The following is a 15206-nucleotide window of genomic DNA, read 5'->3' on the forward strand; positions in this document are numbered from 1 at the left end:
CTGATTTAATTTTTTGTTATTGAATATGAACGGTGATAAAGATTCAATGTATAAGCTATTTTCATTTAAGATAGGATTGATAATTGTAGTGAAGTAATAACAAATTAACGCAATCAATTAAAGTAGGAATTTGTTATAGCTTTTCGGTAATATCATTTAGGGGTGAAACTGGATCGGTTCGGTTCGTTTTTTGACATTTTTAGTATCCGAATCCGAATTTTCGGTGTTTAAAAACTCGGCCCAGTATCCAGTCCAATTTAGTCTAAAACCGAAATTCGGTTATCCGAATATTCGGTCATCTGGTTTCTTAAATCTAGTATCCAGTCCAGTATCCAATTTTTAAAATTCGGTTATCCAGTTTGTAAAATTTCAGATCCAGTTTTATAAAATGGATATCCAGTTTTTAAAATCCAAATCCGGTTTGTAAAAATTCAAAAAACGAGTACAAACGACTCTTATAAAGCTCCAAAATGACAATACATAATCAAAAACTGAGTAAAAAAATAAAATTTAAAAGGATACTCATCTCCAACTACATGCACATGTAAATATCATAATATAAAATTAAAATTACAACCCTAATGATCATAATAAACCATAAAACAGTTGAATTTGTATGTTACATTTATAGATCACATAATCAAGTTGTAGTAGCAGTATGAGTTGATATATGAGAAGTTTTTTTTCTATGACAACTTGACCCTCATCTGTTAATAATAATGACATAAATTTAAAAAAATTTGTTTTAATAAACAAACAACAAATGAATATGTCAAATAAAATATCAAATTAATTATCTTACCCGATACAACTTGCTTAGAATCATTTAATGCTTCCACTTCATCCATGTATTCTCGCAATACAACAGGATCAAGTCTTTATTTTAATATATATTTATTTTTAATTAAAAAAATCGGTTAAATAACCGATATCCAGATTTTCCCAAAATCAAATCCGATATCCGGTCCAGTTTTGTAAACCGGATCGGTTATTCGAATCCGAATTTCGGTTAGTTGACGTGGCTCCAAATTTTGGTTTCGGTTCGGTTTGGATATCGGTTTTATCCGATTTTCAGTTCGGTTTTGTACAGCCCTAATATCATTATCGATTACATCTTTTGATCAATGTACTTTTTTGTTTTTGTTTTAGTAAGATGTTCAAATGGAAAGAAAAAGATAGATCTGAAATATTAATCGATCTGAAAAAGATATATGTCACTGTAATAATCGTTAATAATCACATTTTGCGATTTCCCCAATTGATAGTAAATAATCGTTAATAATAATAAAATTTTGATTAATTATCATTAATAAGCGTTGTTTTTGAATTATTTCACATTTTTAATAACAATTAATTTTTAGTGGATTTCCAGATTTTTGGGTTTCAGCGTAATTAACAATCGTTAATTATTGTTAATAGGTGGACGTGTTTCATGTTTTTTCTCATTTTTTTCTTGGTTTTTTTTAATAAGAAAATTTTATTTGAAATGAAAATTATTTTAATGGTTGCAATTTTTAGTCTAGTAATTATCACTTTATTTTCTTTATTTCTTTAGTTTCTTTTAAATATTTAAATTTGCAAAATGGCGATAATTATTTTTAGGGGCATTTTTGTCAAATTTTGACAGTTAATAAAAGCAAATGGCTAATTTTTTAAAATTTCCTAAACATTTCCCTTTTTTAAAACTGGCGAAAATCTGAAGAAAAAAAAAATTATATGACGATAGCTTTTTCCAACATTGAATCATACGATATTTTAGGATAACAATGACTTACACAAACAACATCCATTTATAGGAAATCACTAAAAGCATATTAAATCAACAATTACTGAATCGAGAATGAAATTTATTATAGGAAATCCTATACAACAGTTACTGAGCATAAAATTTCCATATGTTAGTTAAAAAAAAAAAAAAAAAAAAAAGGTAATTAGCTAACTAAAACATTCAGGATTGCTATATAGCTAACATTTCGTAAATTTTAAGTAAATTGTCATAAAGATGACATGACATTCCTATTTTTTTCATTTTATTGAAATAAAATGATGAGGTATTTACGTCGATTTACATGTGTAAATATATGGACGTGACTATTTAACTAAAATTTACAAAACGTTGGTTATATAGAAGTGTGAAACTGTAAATATGATTATATAGCTAATGGACTCTTAAAAAAAATCATAAGCAATTTATAAACAGATTTGTTTAAAAATAGGTTTCTAGTTTGTTTGCGAACAATTAGCAATATTTATTTCCTATAATATATTTTTACAAATTGTTTATTTATTATAAAAACAAGAATAACAATAAATGTGTGTGTTTTTTAAACGAAAATGTTTGTTTATTGATATGTTTGTCTTACAAATAGTCACCTTAAGCAATATCAATTTTGTGTATACAAACAAAGTTATTTTTTCTTTTTAAAACGAAATCAATGAGTGTAATTCGTGGTTTGTTTGTTTACAAACATAAGTGTTTTTTTTTTTTAAACGTAATTGTATATATATTGAGTTTTTATAATTGTATAATTGTAAGGATAAGAAATCAACTAAAATATAATTTCTGACATAGTTTTTTCGTTTTTTTTTTATTTCAAGTCCACATTCTGAAATCGAGTTTTGACGACTTGCAAGTTGTTTTTTTTTTTTATTAAAAACATAATACGATTTGCAAGTTGTTTTTTTATTTAATTTAAAAACAAATGTTTCTTTTATTTGTGGTATTGGTTGCTAAAGAATTTGTGATATATGGTTGGTGGCTTTTATTTTTAACAAACAAAATTCATAACTTATTGAACAAAACCGTTACACGGGGTGTATTTTGCATTTAATTAGTAATTAAAACGGAAATAATAAAACTGTGGAAAGTGAAAATAGATTTTTATATTCTTATTTTATTTTATTTTTAAAATCTGCCTGACATAAAGAAATAGAGAAAGAGAGTGAAATCTGCCTTTGTGCGATGGATGCTTCTCTCTCTCTTTAATTGGTGAACAAATGCCGAATTCATCTCGATCAATTTGTATTAAATGTTTGAATAAACCAAATAATATTCAGAACATCATTAAACAACATTAAAAAAAAAAATTAATTTGAAAATAGGAGGAGCATTTTAGACAAGTAATTTCATTAAATGAGCCATCTGACTACTCATTTAAAACATTGTAAATTTTGGCTAATTTTTAATAGTCATAAGTTAAAGTTAAGAAGGCTATTTCTCTCCCTTGCCCTTATTATTATTATTATTATTATAAAAGTAGAAGTTTGATTTTTAAACACAAAATCACTTTTCAATGAACAAAAAAAAAAATTAATCAGAAAAAAAAAAGTGTATCCAAAAAATTTTACATTACTTCTTTCAAACTTAGATATTTCTTGATATATCTCCAGATATTTTACATTAATTATATATTAATTATTTCGCCACTGGTTCTTTATCTCATAAAAATAATAAAAATTATCATAAACAAGACCCAACCCTAAAAACAAGCAACGAATAATTCAAAAATAATAATAATAATATAATTCCCTGCACGAAATAGAGACTATAGTTCATATAAAAAAAAACTAAAAAAAAATTAGAGACGATAGCTATAATTCAGCATGAGCCCCACACGAGCCCTACAAACTCTCTCCCGACTCATTCAAGTAATAAAATACATAAATCCAAATGTCATAAAGTAAACCTTTCCTTGTACTTATATATAACAACAAAAACTCTCGAGATTACACATATACACACACACACAGACTAGTGTCTTTGTTATCTCTTCTCCTTTCTTTTTTCCCCTCAAACATGACGAAGAAGAAGACTACCCAAATAGCAATTCTCGCGATCCTCTTCTATCTAACACTCTCCGCCGCACTCGTGGAGTCTAAACCTATCAGCGACGACGACGATAACGCCGCCGAGGGAACGAAGCTGGGCGTGTCTCGGGGCGTGGTGGCGGCGGCGGCGCTGTGCTTCCTGGCGGCGTCGGTGTCGAGCGCCGGCGGGGTTGGCGGCGGCGGGCTGTTCGTGCCGATACTGACCATCGCGGCGGGGCTTGACCTGAAGACGGCGTCGAGCTTCTCGGCGTTCATGGTCACCGGTGCCTCGGTGGCCAACGTGGCGACCAACCTGGCGTGGCTCGGCGAAAAGCCGTCGCTGATAGACTTCGACATTGCTCTGCTCTCTCAGCCGGCGATGCTGCTCGGAGTCAGCGCCGGCGTGATCTGCAACGTGGTGTTCCCAGAGTGGCTCGTCACCGCGCTCTTCGCCGCGTTTCTCGCTTGGTCAACCTCCAAGACCTTCCTCAACGGCCTCGCCTGTTGGGCGGCCGAGACGAGGAGCCTCGAAGAGAGGAACGCCGTCAACGATCACGCCGTCAAAGTCGCCGTCGTTATCGGCGGCGTCGGAGAGCCTCTTTTGGGCGGTGATCGGGATCGTGAGCATCGCTCGTCGTCGTCGGGGCTGCCATGGATGAAGCTTGGCGTGTTGGTTCTTATTTGGTGTTCCTTTTGCGCTGTGTATCTTCTCAGAGGGAATCGTTATGGAGAGGTGCGTAGTTTTGTGTGGAAACAAATATGCAAAAACAAGTTTATCTTTTTTCTATATGTGCGTGTCCTTTTTCAATCAACATTTTTTTTGGAAGTTGGTCACTGGCTTTTTATGTTTTGCTTTACTACTAAAAGAAGTACATTCATTGGAATCTTTGGAGATGAATTAATTACATGTGGACGGATTTTAATTTAAGTGGCTCTTAAATTCATCTTATCTTGGTCCATGAAGAACTGAATAGAAATGCGTGTTCTTTTGTACACTACACATGAGCCTGGACCACAATCGCTTTGAAGATACCTTTTTTTTTCTGTCGCAATTAAGAAAATAATAATAATAATTTTCCGTTACATGCAGAAACATGTGCTTTTTTTTCATTTTTCTCTAAGCCTTTCATTACTACATTTAGATACAAGTAAAAATTATCTTCCTTGTAAACATACTATCAGAATTATATTTAGAACATGTTTGACATCTAAATCTGTTCAAAACTATATTTTCAGGGAATCACTACGATAAAGCCTTGTGGGATAGCTTATTGGTTGCTATCTTCATCCCAAATACCATTAGCCATAGTTTACACTGCCTGGATTATGTACAGAAAGGAGAGACCTCAACACCATGGCTTGAACCAGAAGGTACTTGGGCTATTATGAAGTATAATTGGGAAAAAAAAAACACAATTAACAATAAAGAAAAAAAAAACTTAATTATCACACACAATGCATATCCTCTCACTCTAAAAGAAACATTCTTGACTTATTGATGAAGGATGTCTTGGAAGACCTGGCTGAAGCTGGAGAGTCAAACAAATTGATGTTCCCAATGATGGCACTTTTAGCCGGCGCTTTGGGCGGCGTCTTTGGAATCGGAGGTGGTATGCTTATAAGCCCGCTTCTTCTACAAGTCGGCATATCGCCCGAGGTGAATCCAACAATCTCATATGTATATAATGAATTTGCAAAATAGTCAACGGTTTGTAAAAAAATTAGTGACAGTTAAATTTTACTAATTGTGCACTAATGTCATATCTATACCTGTGTAAATATTTTTATTGACAATCCCAACAAAATTAGACAAGACTACTTTTGCTATTATTCTAATCAATTAGTTTCTATTTTTTTTTTTTTTTTTTTTACGTTTTAAATGAAAATATTGGTGGGTGCAGATAACATCGGCAACGTGCTCGTTCATGGTGTTTTTCTCGTCGACGATGTCGGCGTTTCAGTACCTTTTGCTGGGGATGGAACACACCGACGTGGCTCTCGTGTTCTCCGCCATTTGTTTCTTCGCGTCTCTTCTCGGGCTCGTGGTCGTTCAGAGAGCGATCCAACGCTACGGAAGAGCTTCTCTCATAGTGTTCTCGGTCGGCATTGTCATGGCTCTCAGCACCGTTCTCATGACCTCATATGGAGTTATCGATGTTCTGAGAGATCTATCGACCGGCAAGTACATGGGCTTCAAATTCCCCTGTTAAAATCAATCAGCTATCTACACTTGTACTCTCACATTCTAATGTATAAATCAAAAATTTTGGCTACATTTCATCACCAATGTTTTCTAGAGTACTAGACAATGAACTATACCACCAAAAAATTAAAAGTTCATAATCCAGAAGAGAAAAAAAAAAAAAAAAAGAAGGGAAAAGTGTACAACAAACAACAGAACCACAAATTGAATTCATCGGTGTTAATACATTACTGACTTGTAATCAAAGCCTTCAAAATCTTTCTACATCAATGCCCTATAGAGGAGCTACTACCGAAAACAAGGGAACGGGATTTACCGGAAATTAATCGCATACGTAAAAAATCTTACAAATTCCTTTCATCTCTCTGAGAAAAGAGACCTACACGTAGCGGGATGACTTGAGAGGCAAGTTACGCGACCGGAGGTCGAAGAACGTGGTCTTGAGAGGTGTCCAAGGCCGCCGGAGGCATGAACTGCCACATCGAAATCCCGGGGTAGCCCACAAACGGCATCATCTTCCCGCCAGCTGGACCGTGCATAAACCCGGGCTGCGTTGGTGCAGCGATCGATTTCATTTGCCTATCCAACGCCTCTTTCTCTGCCTTGAGCCTCTGCTTCTCGTCTCGGAGCTCATTCTTCTCCGCCTATACGTGCACACAACATTTCATTTCAGATTCGAACCACACAGTGCTTTTCGTTTTGCTTTCATTTCATACCCAACGGCTTAAAAAAAAATGGTAGAAAGAGATCAGAGACCTTTAGTTCGGTGATCTTTTCCTGCAGACTCTCGTTCGACTCCTTCAGCTTTTGGGCTTCGGTTCGCAGCTGAGTCACTAGTCGCACCGCATCGCCCAATATAACCGCCTTGTCCATCTTCGGCGGCCTTCCCGGCTCCAGAATAGAACCCAATTCGATGAACCTTCAAAAAAGAGAGGGAGAGATACAGTAAACTCTCGGATACATGAGCGAGAGAAGGACAAAAAAGTGGAGATTGGGATTGAGAGAGCGAGAGAATTCAAGCGTGCCTTTCGTTCAGTTTATCCCTCCGCAATTTCTCTCTACAAGCCTTGGAACTCGTTGCGTTGCACGATTCAGGCCTAGCCCTGCCATAGAATAATAATTAAAAAAAAAAAAAAAAAAACACAGAAATTCGATGAGAAAGATGCACGAAAAGTGAGATAAAACAGCTGAGAACCTAAAGAAACGAACTTGCGTGAGAAAAGTATAGAGCCCCAAAACTATATATTATGATGTCCCATTTAACATATGAAGAAGAAGAGATCACTTGAGCTATAAAATGAATGTTAGTAAAGATCGAAAAGCGAGTGTAAGGCATACCGTTTCCGAGAGCCAGCCTCCTTAAGCTCGTCAACGTTCACAAACGAGTCATCAAAGTCGGAGCTGAGTAAATAACAAACACAACACGATGTATGACTAACCAAAGCTAGCGGGCTTCAGATAAATTAAGCATCTTTATAAAACTACTTCTCAATAGAAAGAAGAAAAACACTTTGTCTTCAAAGTTGGTCCTCGAATTCAAATAATATGAAAAGATATCAGTTATTCTTTCTTCTTCTTCTTTCTTTTTATTTCAAAACACACAAAACTTAAGCAACTAAATACCAGGAAAAAAATTAAGTGAAAGCGGAGGGAAAAAAAACTGATAATCATAATTGCAGACAGAAATTTAGAGAACCTGAGAGCGGTCGGAGCAGGAGAAAACGAATGGGCAGGCCAAGCGAAATTCGGAGCGTCAAGAGCTGGAAGGTCTTCTATCAAGCTATAGTCGAAGACCCAGTTGTTCGGATTTTCCGGCGATCCCATTCCCGATCAATTATAGCCGCCGAATCTGAAGTTTCTTCTCTTTTTTTTTTTTTTTTTCTTTTTTCCTTTCCTGTGGGCGGTTATTGGTGGTTCTGTTTTAAGCTCTTTGTTTTGTTCTCTTGTTTTCGTTGAAAAGAAAAAAAAATGAAAAAATAAAAACAGGATAATAATATCAAGAAGGGAATATTAATAAGAAAAGAAACGAGTGAATTTGATTGGTTGGTTTGCTTGGTTGAGGCCTTGAGGGATGTGAAATAATATTTTAATTTTTCTTTTTCTTCTCATGTGAAGATATGAATGAATATTTGGTTGGGAATTGATTTGGAGAAAGGCCAAAAAGAGATTTGGGAGAGTCTGATTGTTCCATCGCCACCACCACCACCACATTTAGTGTGGCAAAAGAATAACAACTTTTTTGCCTTTTCTTTTATTAGTTTAAGTTTATACTTTGTCGCTCGGAGAGTTTTAAGACGTAAGTGAGGTTTTATTTACCAAGGATTTTGTGACAGTATTTCTAACAGTTGAGGTTAGTTTTCTAAAAGATATCAGCGTTTCACCAGAACATACCCGAAATTATGTTTTATTAGTGCCTCAAAACGGTATTGGAATTTTGTTCCAGTATCATTAACAAAAAATTTAGTTCCTTTCGATATTGTTCATGTAATAGAACGGAGTGTACTGTTTCAGTATAGCCGGATTCCAAGTATTGTTCGAACTGAAATACTCGGGGTATTTGAAACGTGAGTTATGGTAAGTTTAGAGTGTGTCATACATACCACAAGCTCTTATGGTTGTATGCGGATTCTCAAAACTTGAGGGATCAACCAAAATTTGAGATAACGTTTACCGTTATCATCTTTTTTTTTTTTTGAGAAACGTGGGCGGTGCCACGGAGATATCATAAAAGCCCTCACGTATGGCGGAGGAAAACCGTGGTTACAAGAGATAAGGAACAAACATACAACCACGTATCCAACACAGCAAACCCAAACACGAAAAAGACCTATCCCGACAAGTGGGATTGAATCTCTCTGTCATCGGCTCTAATAGCCTCTTCCGAGCACGGAGGGACAAGCCCCATCCATCTCGAGTTCGAACTTTGAGTAACAGCAAAACGGGCTAAATTGTGAGCCGCAATATTACAAATACGAGGAATATGCATAATTTTAAACTCAATCAGATTATTTACCTCTCTCTTGATGTGATGCAAAATCGTCCCGAGCTCAGTCGTTGGAATCTCTCCCCCGGCCACCGCCTTGACCACCTCCGAGCAATCCGAATGAAGCTCCAATCTCGACCCGCCAATGCTGCTAGCCAAAACTACGCCCTGGAGAACCGCAAATGCCTCCGCGAGCTGGGGGGAAAACCCTCTAGCTTGGGAAAACGTTTGCGAGGCTATCACCCTTCCAGTGTGGTCACGAGCAATGCACCCCACACCGAATCCTCCCTGGTCCCGATCTAGCGCAGCATCCACAGTCACCGAGATTGTTCCTTGCGTCGGAGGGATCCACCTAGGCTTGGTCGTCCTCTTTTCCTCTCTTCGTACTGTTGTCTTGTTCGCATCTCTGAACTCTTCGAGGAAACTCCCACTCCACTGAACAAGCTCTGACTGATTCCAGACTTTCCTCCCCGAGACGACATTGTTCCTGTGATTCCACAATTCCCAGATAATAGTGATATAGAATTCAAACTTACTTACCTCGAGAGAGTCTGCCGCGCTGAGAATGTTGGCAAAAGCCTCGCCCTCCCCGTGCGCCGGGAGAATCCCCCCGAAGCCCGCCTCTTTCCAAACCTTCCTACTCCACTTGCAACCCCAGAGCGCATGGTGAACCGTCTCAGCCATACTGGTGCAGATAGGGCAGCGATCGTCAGTGATAATCTTCCTCCTAGCCAGGACGGTGCGAGTCGGGATCCGACCCTTGCTGACTCTCCAAATAAATAGTTTCACTTTAGGAGGAACTCTTAGTTTCCAGAATTTTCTCCACCATTACTACGCTGATATAAATTTAAAGTTTTTATATAGCTATATTACTATAAAACTCTTTTAAAATAGGCGGAGTCATTAGACTATTGGTTGCTCTTATTTTTATGTGAAATGATAAATATAATTCAAATTATTATATATATATATATATATATATATATATATATATATATAAAGGAGAATCCGGAAATCACTGTTCACGTAAACTCAGTTCACTGTTAAGTCTACAGTGATTAAAATGCCATTGAATTACATAATATTTACAAATCTGCTCTATAACAAAAAAACCCAAAAACCATTTAAAATTACAAATCTGCAACAATAATAAAAATGTTGTCTGGAGTGTCCGGACTCTTCCAGATAATGTTAAACCAATTTCAGAAACCCTTTAAATGATATTACATATTTGTTATGTCTACAGTGACCACTTACTTTTTGAAAATTGCATAAATAACATTTAAAGCTTACAAAATTACAAAATTGATGAAAAATTACAAAAATGCCAGTTTAACCTAGACTATTCTGGATAAAATAGCATAAATAACCTTTAAAACTTACAAAATTACAAAAATGACTTTAAATTACAAAATTGCCAATCTAACCTAGACTATTCTGGATAAATAAGCATTAAAGATTCTTCTCGAACAGACATTTCAAATTCCCTATTGACACCAACTATAAATATGTGCCATTGACATCAACGCAGCTAAGCCTCAACATTGATAACAACTTCTCAACGAAGTCCTCTAAAAAAAAATAAAAAAATTAGAGCAATTCAACAAATTCTCAACGAATTCCCAATTAATCTTCAATCCAGAGCAGAGCTTCTGAACTTGCAGGAAAGAGACATGATTGATGGAGGTTTTAGGAGGAGGACGGAGTATGAGGTGGAGAAGAAGAAATGCGATACGAAGATTGAACTTTGGACTCCAACATTGAGACGTATCTATCGAGCATTGAAATGACAACTTCGAACTCCGTGACTTGTTGCTCGATCGTGTTGATTTGCTGGACGTAGTCGTCGAAGCTACGGCTTTTGGACTTCAATTGCTCGACGAAAACCCTAAGCCCCGAAGCCATGTCGCCGTAGCCTCTGTACTCCTCCGTGACGCGATCGTTCATCTTCGCCAACAGCTCCAGATGGTTGTTCGTGCCCTGGAAACGGAGAATGAGAAGCGGCGAAAAGGAAAATTTCATGACTGAATTGGAATAGAATCAATCACCTGTAGCTCAGATTTGACCATGGAAACGACGCTGGTGAAGAGATCGTTGAGAGAATCGGCGAGCTCGTCGTTCGTCTCCGCCATTTTCCTAGTCTTCGAGCTCTCGGATAGCATTCGCTCTCGGGCGACCGAATCCAAACCCGAGAGAAACGCGAATCCGCTTAAGGTTCGAATAGATATATTGCGCTTGAAGAGAGTGCTGAGAATCGCAGAGATTGAGCTCGAAATTAAAATGAAAACAAGGTTCAACAAATTTCAGGGGTCACTAACTTGTTTTCATTTTAATTTCGAGCTCAATCTCTGCGATTCTCAGCACTCTCTTCAAGCGCAATATGGCTATTTACGGGACATTAACGAAAGGTTGGCTAAAACTCATATAAAGCCAGAATTCTAACCTGAAAAAATTCAAACCTGAAAAAAGGAACCCGGAATTTAGATTAAATTAAAACTCATACGGAAAGAAGATCAATCAGCTTATATAATATTCAACTCATATTTACTCTCATTCAACTAAGTTACCAAGAGTAATAGACTCTAAAAAACTTGACTCTTTCATTTTTTTTTCCTTCATAGATTTCTTACTCAGTACATAAAATTATATAACCTGTATATAGGATATTGAATACAATCAAACGAATTTATAAGACTCATTCATTCAGATTATCTCTTACTCATTCGAATCTGCACGATACCATAATTATAAGAATAAATGAGAATCAGTTCAAATTGGATACAGTCAAACGAATTTATAAGACTCAATCATTCAAATTAGCTTTGACCCATTCAAATCTGTACCATAATTATAGGAACAAATCCAACTCTTGATAATCAATACTTCAACAATAAAAATTCAAGGGAAAAAAATTACAGGTTCCCGAACCCTCAATCTCAGATTCAATTGAATAAGTCATCCTCATATTTTATCTATTTCAACGACCCAATCAAATCATAAACTATATTATATTAAAATCCCCAACAGTCATATTCAAGTCTTCGAATACGCTACTAAAATCATCAACAATCATCAAATCCAACGCAAACAGCACATGGACTTCGATGATGCTTTCAGTTAATTCTAAATTCGAAAGCTCTAAATTCACAGATTGAACCCATTCACCATTTAATTCCACCAAAACATCTTCATTTCATAGATTCAAAATAAAATATAAACCTAGCTTTTCTGAAGCTCGAGTAGGCGAAAAAGAATTTTGAGACTTACCTCGAGCAATTAAGTTTCGACACCCAGATCGACTACCACCACAACCTTTATACCCGAACCACGGCCCAAGAAGAAATAAATCGCCCGCAAGTGGATCTCCTGAGATTTTAATAAATAGATATCAATTACAGAATTTAAAACTGAAACATCATACATTAAAAAAAATATATATATATAAAAATCTATTGGCAGTCGAATTTCCATTCACTGAAAAAATTGACGGAAAGGAGTAAGGAGTTTAGGAATTTTAAAGAGAGAAAGAATAATCAATATTACCAAAAAAGATTAAAATCTCCAGCCCCCATTATTATGACTAATCCATCTCCTTCTTTCGATTTTCTTCTATCGATCGATGGTTGCATTTTTTTTCTCTTTTAAGTCAGTTCATCTCTCTCTCTCTCTCTCTCTCTCTCATCAGATTTCATGCGGCCGTGAATGTGATGAAATCCTACGAAATGAAGAAAGGAAAAGAGATATTATGCGTATATATATACGGGCTTTATTATTTGGGCTTCTGTTTTTTTGCTTAATATTGGGCTTTCAATTCCGTTTAATTATTAGTAGGTTTTTTTATTGTGATATTTGCATCTTATGTCACAAATTGACAATCCAATTGCAAATAAGTCACACGCAAAAATTTTAGAAAGTTTTAGAAGAAGATGAAGTGATTTTTAATGAGGTATTGTAAAAATTCAGAAGACATGAAGTAATTAATAAAAAGATTAAATTATGAAAGAGAGTAATTTCAAATTTGCACATGTGACTCGGATGTAAATACGTGACACAAATGCAATTTTGACAACTTTATGACACAAATGCAAAAACCCGACGAATTTGTGACATTCACGCAAATTTCCCTTTTTTATTTGAGTATGTATTCATGGGAGCAATGTTATTTTATGGATTCAAGAAAGTACTTTTTTCCACTAATCAGTAAAAAAAAAAAAATTACTTCAAAGGAGCTCATTTTCATTGGAATTAATTAAGTAATAGGTTCCATATATATATTTTTATGTCACAGATAAATAATATATAGTTTCACTATTTGAATACATATATATTATAATTCATTCAACTATATGTTTATTATTGATATTAATTAATTTAATATATTCATGTATAAATTTATAAATTATGTTGCTCTCATTTCTAAATAATATATTTTTTGCATCTGTGAATACGTACATATAAATATATTCTATTTCTTCCAACTACATATTTATTATTGCAGTTCATTAATTTATATTACCAAAATCTATACATAATAAATTTTGTATATGTTTTACTATCATAGATAAATAATATTTAATTTTCAAATTTCAGTACATATATAATACTTTGAATATGATAGTCTATAAAATACCTTATTTTTTAATAGAAATAAATTTGTGGATTTTTTTAATATGAACATAGTTTTTATTTATAAGATTAGCTTATATATAATTTAAATCTTTTTGTAATTTTTTTTTAAAATGTCATGTCTGTCATCACAAAAAAATAAATTATATAGATAATTAATTATTGATAACACATTAAGCATCCCGCAACAACGTGCGGGCTATTCCGCTTGTAATATTTAAAGCAATAAATGATATTTGACGGGGGCTTAGGGTGCCCGAAACCTAATTTGGTTCTGTGTCCGCGTGTATGTGATGTTAAACTAAGTTCGAAGCGCACTTATTTACTTAGTATACGATGAAGAAAATGTATAATTAAATAATGTTACATTAGATCATTGTCTTGTTTTCTTTACAACAAATTATGTAATTAATTTTTTTGTATTATTTTATATATGAGTATATATTCGAGCCAATTAACATTCAGCAGGTTTGTTTAACTTTTAAGTATTTGTTACGCAATTTTGTTTATTCGGTTTCTTACTGTTGTTTATTCGATTATTGTCTACACATTCGATAAGACTTGTGTAAGCCACATAAATTATTCTTGCAAAAGATGGCTAGATTTTTTTTTTTTTTTTTTTTTATCATATCAATAGTATTCTTTCAGTTAAATCAAAATGCGAAATTAATTTATATAATTAATTTTCAAAAATATTAAATATATTCATTTAATTTAATATAAATGACATATCTTTCATAAAAATTTGATATATTGTAAATATCACATTTTTCATTCATTTTTACAACAAAAAATTTTTAATTCCCCAAAATATCTTTAATGAAATAATTTTTTATTTTATATATATATAAAATTTAAATTAAAAACTTTCTTTATAAAAAGTTAAGGATTTTTATTTATGAAGAGAAGTTTTGAATTTTTTTAATAAAACTGTAAATAAATATTTATTTATTCTATTAAAAGTATTTTGGGGAATTCAAATTTTTTTTGTTAAAAAAATAAACGAAATTGATGATATTTGTAATATAATATATTTTTAGGGGAGATATATATCATTTATATTAAATTAAATAGAAATATCTGATATTTATAAAAATTGAAGATATAAATTACAGATAGTGTCGATATATATGTTGTTTTTGTTTTTGTTTTTTGTTTTTTTTTTTTTTTTTGCGGTATCTTGTTTGTGGAAACAACTAAGATGTATAAGTTTTTATATTAATATATTACGTTTAGTTTTATATATATTTACTCATTATGCTTGCAACTGCATTGCAGTATGTATATATTATAGATTAGAAGTAAGAGATTTGTAAGTAACCAGACCACTTTAAACATGTGATTTTTGATCTAGCCTATGTTTGACAATTTTTAGTGATATAGCCAAATGGCTTATGTGGCAATAATTAAGGTCTTATTTGCCCTTATTTATTAACAAATTCGTCACTTTCTCTCTCCTATTTTTTTTAAATATTTTTTTTACATCAAAACTTCAAAAATTCGTATCTTTCTCATACGAACTCGAAATTGAGTGATTTCAGATCCTACAAATTCGTGGCGTCGAGATCTTCAAAAATAGATCAATTG

The 15206-nt window shown here is 33.9% G+C and overlaps 4 protein-coding genes across 8 annotated transcripts; 1 reads left to right on the plus strand and 3 right to left on the minus strand.

The window, feature by feature from the left end:
- The first annotated feature begins 3615 nt into the window (after positions 1-3615).
- On the plus strand, positions 3616-6133 carry LOC149386113 (sulfite exporter TauE/SafE family protein 2-like). 2 transcript variants are annotated; one of them, XM_089625433.1, is made up of 4 exons: positions 3616-4540; positions 5044-5178; positions 5312-5492; positions 5772-6133. In XM_089625433.1, exons 1-4 carry the CDS (start codon positions 3797-3799, stop codon positions 6110-6112), a joined length of 1401 nt encoding a protein of 466 aa, XP_089481559.1. In that variant the 5' UTR covers positions 3616-3796; the 3' UTR covers positions 6113-6133. The 2 variants fall into 2 exon arrangements, with proteins under 2 accessions (XP_089481559.1, XP_089481560.1); XM_089625434.1 differs by having other exon boundaries at positions 5312-5464; positions 5709-6090.
- A 57-nt stretch (positions 6134-6190) lies between these two features.
- Positions 6191-8207, minus strand: LOC149386114 (transcription factor ILR3-like). Its single transcript, XM_089625435.1, has 5 exons — positions 7707-8207; positions 7349-7411; positions 7036-7113; positions 6767-6929; positions 6191-6654 (listed from the first exon to the last, which is right to left on the minus strand). The coding sequence occupies exons 1-5, from the start codon at positions 7832-7834 to the stop codon at positions 6421-6423; spliced, it is 666 nt and encodes a 221-aa protein (XP_089481561.1). The 5' UTR covers positions 7835-8207; the 3' UTR covers positions 6191-6420.
- A 630-nt stretch (positions 8208-8837) lies between these two features.
- LOC149386115 (uncharacterized) lies at positions 8838-9677 on the minus strand. Its single transcript, XM_089626472.1, has one exon. The coding sequence runs from the start codon at positions 9675-9677 to the stop codon at positions 8838-8840; it is 840 nt and encodes a 279-aa protein (XP_089482598.1).
- Positions 9678-10350: 673 nt separating this feature from the next.
- On the minus strand, positions 10351-12737 carry LOC149386116 (biogenesis of lysosome-related organelles complex 1 subunit 2-like). Of its 4 annotated transcripts, none has more exons than XM_089627078.1 (5): positions 12537-12737; positions 12261-12359; positions 11437-11452; positions 11042-11240; positions 10351-10973 (listed from the first exon to the last, which is right to left on the minus strand). In XM_089627078.1, the coding sequence occupies exons 4-5, from the start codon at positions 11153-11155 to the stop codon at positions 10683-10685; spliced, it is 405 nt and encodes a 134-aa protein (XP_089483204.1). In that variant the 5' UTR covers positions 11156-11240; positions 11437-11452; positions 12261-12359; positions 12537-12737; the 3' UTR covers positions 10351-10682. The 4 variants fall into 4 exon arrangements, with proteins under 4 accessions (XP_089483204.1, XP_089483202.1, XP_089483205.1 ...); XM_089627076.1 differs by having other exon boundaries at positions 11312-11452; XM_089627079.1 differs by lacking the exon at positions 11437-11452.
- Positions 12738-15206: the final 2469 nt, after the last annotated feature.

Source organism: Urtica dioica, chromosome 9 (genome assembly GCF_054948205.1).
Source record: "Urtica dioica subsp. dioica isolate 48M chromosome 9, U.dioica_male_clone48M_v1_H2, whole genome shotgun sequence".
Lineage (NCBI taxonomy): Eukaryota > Viridiplantae > Streptophyta > Magnoliopsida > Rosales > Urticaceae > Urtica > Urtica dioica.